Consider the following 4993-nt stretch of genomic DNA (forward strand, 5'->3'; position numbering starts at 1 on the left):
CAGTCAATTTGCTTTTCTTTAGATGGAAAAATTGATTGGATCGTTAGAATTTTAACAACAAAAACATAATTGTTTCTGTGTACTTCATAAAATTTATTAAAATTTCCAAATATTACTCGCATCAGTAATGAAATATATGTGGGTTGTCGTATGGACAATAACGTCAATACCGTTAAAATTCAAAAGTTGAGGACTAAACTGATAAAAACAATAGAATCAAATTAAAAAAATAATAAACATTAAGGATTAAATTTGTTATTATGAGTAATTAATCAACAGTAAGAATAATATAAATTTAATGAGGCTAGGAAAACCAATGAGAAGACGAGTTCACAGAACGAAACTGAAAACACCCACAAAAAATACTTTTCCCCAATGAAAATTAATAATATTTCTTATCCCGATAAAAAATATAAAATAAAAAAATAAAATAAATCCGAAAAAGCACAGTACGTCACCACGTGGCATCACTTATCTGGTTTTTAGAAACAAAGAAGGGGTTAAGGACCGCTCACAGCGAGAAAGAGAGGGACGGGGTTTTAAAATTACCGTCTATTATCGGTAAACCCTCCTCCTATCCACCGGCTGGTCCGGTTTTGTGGTCAATAATTATAAAGATAATATCATATATGGGGGTTTAAGCACTCTCTTTTATTTAATTTCTTTTTCATATGGTGCTTTTCTCATTGTGATTTTTCTTTAAAGGGTTTTTGTATAATTATTTGTTCTTCAATTCCCATATACCATATATAATTTGAGATTTGTTTGGGGTTCTCCGATCTTTGTTTTTATCAGGAATCTGTACAAGTAATTTTCTCGGGAAAATTTTCATTTTCTTTTCTTGATTTTTTTTTTGTATATATATATGTATGTATATTGGGTTTTAAGAAACTGAAGATCGTTTCCATTTATACAAAAGGTGAGTTTATTTTCTTATTGCATCATTAATGAATTGTTGGTTTTTTTTTTTTTGAGGGGGAGGGGGTTGAATTATGCTTAATTATGAAGCTTGTTGGCTTTTAATTAAGTGAATTTTGATTCTTGTTGTGATTTGGATCGAGATCTGATCTGGGTTTTTTTTTTTTTTTTGGTTCGGAGATGTTGATCATGGCAAATATAAAATTTCTGGTGAATTTGTTTTTTGAGGTTTATGGGATTTGGATTTTAGTTTATACTTGTTATTTAAGAAAAAAGAAAGAAAAAGAGAGAATAAATTCGATCCTTTTTTTTTGTTTAATGGTTTAAATTCTTGTTTGACTTTAAGAATTTCAATCAAATTAAATTTTACTGTGGAAAATACATAATTTTTAACGGAATTTTGAATTTTTATCAAAGTTACGCAACTATGTTATTCTTCTCTTGATGTACTGTTTTGGGTTTTGGATCTGTAATTTGATTGGTTCATTTTCTATATTTTTGTTTAAATTCTGGGTTTATGGGGTTTTTAAAAAAATATTCCTGGGTTTTAAAAAAAAAAAAAGTTCCTGATTTTTCTTGTTTATGGATCTTCTTATCTGATCTTGATAGAGAAAAGCAAAATTATTTGAGTTGTTTTTTATAATTTTATGAGGTTTGTTTTGGTTAACTATGTATAATCTGATATATTGTTGGATTTGTTTATATGCAGTGAATTTGTAATTATACATGCCTGTCAGCCTTAAATATGGTGTTTAAGAAGAGATTAGATTATGGATTTAATACCTTCAACGTCCCAGATGTGCCCCGTGCCCCTCGATCTATTCGGGTATGTTTTGGTTTAGTCGTCCCAGTAGTTTTGATCATGTTGAATTTTGATCTAACTTAATGAGATGGTTGTTTTGGTTTCAGAGGAGGTGTAGGAGTAAGCGGGTAGTCGAGGACAGTCAGATTTGTGCATTCGAATTGTTAGCTTCTTTAGCCGGGAAACTATTGCAGGAGAGCGAAAGTTCGGCTTCTAGCAATGCATCAGAAGGACATGATCGTGTTTCCATAGGTAAAGATGTCGTTAAACAGGAAATTCAGTATGATGATGATGAAAAACCATTGAAAGTTGAATGTTTTGAGCAAGGAAGCTGTGACACGAGTGCTGTTGCTTCTGAGTCGACTAATGAAAACAGTGATGATTTGAAGGAATTTAAACCTGCTGATTCCGTTTTGGATCGCGCTTCAATTAAGACACGGCCTGCTTGTTTGGAGCAAATGAGTGGCGATTTGAAGTCTGTAATTCGCAAAGGCAATGTAGCATATGGGAATTTTCATGATGATGGGGATCTATGCTCTCCTGATCTCGGGGAGTTATGTGATGGTAAAAGCGAGAATGGGTTTAAACTAGAGCGGGATGCTAAGGGTTTAGAGACCGGGAAATCTAGCATTGCTAATACTTGCCCCTCAAAAGATCCAGTTGCATTGCCTATGACATATTCGGCTCCTGTTAATTCTAAACGAGATGTTAAATTGCCGTCTCGTGGGGACCGTATTCCTAATGCTTCTTTTTCAAGACATAGGAATGATATTAAGTTAGGTAGTAGAGATGATGATGAAAACTTTTCTAGGTTCAATAGACTTAGCTACAGGTTTAAGGCTTCTAGGCCTCCGACACGTATCGGAGACCGAAGGATAAGGAAGTTGCTGACATCCAAATATTGGAAAGTAGCTCCGAAGTTGAAGGATTTCGAACATTCTAAAGCCGGTTAGTAGTTTCACATTTATAGCATGGTTTAAATCTTAGTTGGATTTCATGAATATTCTTTACTGATTTTATGTTTCTTATATTTCTAGATGGAGGAATAAGGCCTCTTTATCGCAAGCGGAAGTCCTACTATAACTATGACAGATGTCAATACGAAACACACTACAAAAGAAGAAAGTTCTTTGACCGTAGCTCGATAGTAAATTCTGATGGAGGAATCAGTAGTGAAAGTGTTTGTAATTCACCCGAAAAGGTTGCTGATGGAGATAAGGGTAGTTCCGCGGCAATGTCACATGGAGGTGCTTCCCTTGTGCAAAATTACCTTATCAGTATTTCGTAATTTACGGATTTCAAGACTGGAATGTTAATTAGTCTTGCTAAACTTCTTTATTTTGCTCTCTAGCATGTGGGATACCCCCCTTGCTTACAGGTAACAAAGCATCTCACCAGTCCAAGGATTCTCATGGTATGGATAATTTCTTTTACCGAATGTTGTGCGTTATTTGTGAATGTTCTTTTACTGAAGTTTTGTTTTTGTACAGTGAAATTCAGCATTAAGTCCTTTAGAATTCCGGAACTTTATATCGAGGTGCCAGAAAGTGCAACTGTCGGTTCACTGAAGGTATAGACATGCTGTGTTTTTTTATATTAACCACATAGTTGTATTTGGTTAATGCATAGTTGCTAACACTTTTTACAACCCTTGCTACTTAATCGTGAGTAGAGGACGGTAATGGAGGCAGTGACTGCCTTACTTGGAGGTGGAATTCGTGTTGGGGTACTACTTCAAGGGAAGAAGGTTCGAGATGACAGCCGAACTTTATCGCAGACTGGTATTTCCTGCGAAGAAAATCTGGATTCTCTTGGTTTCACTTTGGAGCCTGGTCCTGCGAAAGCTCCTCCGCCAGTGTGCTCGGAAGAACCACCTCTTCTGATGTCATGTGAAAAAGGCCCTCAACAACTAACAAGGTAATTTTCGATGTTTCAAGATAGGTTGCTGTGAATCTTTGTTGTTTATACATTGGGTTTTACCTCTACCTTTGATAGTTTGATTAACTAGCGCTCTTTTTCCAGCCTTCCAGCCACTCCGGTTGCAGATACAGCGATTCCCGATGCCACACCTGACCCACTGTTACTAACCGATACAGCACATCCTGTGGATAGTAATCATGAACCGGTTTCCTCCCAAACTGACGTTCTAACTGATCAAAGTCTATCGGAGTCTAGAGCTATAGTTCCTGTTCCAGCAATGAATGTCGAGGCACTAGCTGTCATCCCTGCCAGCCCAAAAGTCCGAAAAACCGAACTTGCACAGCGTCGAACTAGGAGGCCGTTTTCAGTTTTAGAAGTAGAAGCATTGGTACAGGCAGTTGAGGAGCTTGGTACGGGGAGGTATGTTACTGTTCTATTGACACACTCCTTTTGCTTAAGAGGGTAAAACCAATTGTTTCAATTTGCAAATAGAAGAGTATACGAATTTAAAAATAAATTCTTTGGCCTTCTGCAGGTGGCGTGATATCAAACTGCGAGCTTTTGAGAATGCCGATCACCGAACTTACGTGGATTTGAAGGTAAATTCCCCGTGCATTCTACTTTTTCATTTATTTCTACTTTGAACAACAAGCATTAGGCTTTAATTAGTTCTTTTCGTTGCTAAGTCGATTTTGCCTCGATCCCGGACCTTAAATTTTTTATCCGATGGTGCAGGATAAATGGAAAACATTGGTTCACACGGCGAAAATTTCCCCACAGCAAAGACGAGGGGAGCCAGTACCACAGGAACTGTTGGACAGGGTATTAGCTGCTCATGCATACTGGTCTCAGCATCAAGCTAAACAACAAGGCAAGCAACAACCCGGAACTTTGATGATCACTGACACCGAACCCGACAGAAACAGACTTGCAACAGTCCCAACCGTTCCGATGTAAAAAGGTAAACCATTGACCAAGAACAAGAAGAAAAAGAAAAAAATATGTACAAATTTGATTGACATTGTTATGTAATATTCCTCACACTACTCACTTGATTCATTTCCCAGCCATTGACATTTTGTAAATGAATTCGACGAAAAAAAATAAGATCGGTCTAACCGGAATTTTTACGGGTACATTTCATTGTCGGTTCATTTCGGGTTTATAGATTTGTAATTCAATTTAGGAAAAAAAAAAAGCAAGAAAAATAGAGATTTATTTCATTTTTTTGATAGAAAATGTTTTTTTCTTCGATAATTTTTTTGTTGTACTTTCTGGGTAGGTTTACCAAACTATTTTGCTTTGCTTTCACATGAAAATGGTCGTTGGGGTTGAAGAATTGGTTGTCACGAT

The 4993-nt window shown here is 36.2% G+C and overlaps 1 protein-coding gene across 2 annotated transcripts; it reads left to right on the forward strand.

The window, feature by feature from the left end:
* The first annotated feature begins 519 nt into the window (after positions 1-519).
* Positions 520-4776, forward strand: LOC108489574 (telomere repeat-binding protein 3-like). Of its 2 annotated transcripts, none has more exons than XM_053020118.1 (10): positions 520-1128; positions 1628-1744; positions 1828-2668; positions 2758-2967; positions 3072-3134; positions 3211-3290; positions 3393-3637; positions 3743-4060; positions 4176-4239; positions 4376-4776. In XM_053020118.1, the coding sequence occupies exons 2-10, from the start codon at positions 1664-1666 to the stop codon at positions 4595-4597; spliced, it is 2124 nt and encodes a 707-aa protein (XP_052876078.1). In that variant the 5' UTR covers positions 520-1128; positions 1628-1663; the 3' UTR covers positions 4598-4776. The 2 variants fall into 2 exon arrangements, with proteins under 2 accessions (XP_052876078.1, XP_017649706.1); XM_017794217.2 differs by having other exon boundaries at positions 520-919.
* The last annotated feature ends 217 nt before the right edge of the window (positions 4777-4993 follow it).

Source organism: Gossypium arboreum, chromosome 10 (genome assembly GCF_025698485.1).
Source record: "Gossypium arboreum isolate Shixiya-1 chromosome 10, ASM2569848v2, whole genome shotgun sequence".
Lineage (NCBI taxonomy): Eukaryota > Viridiplantae > Streptophyta > Magnoliopsida > Malvales > Malvaceae > Gossypium > Gossypium arboreum.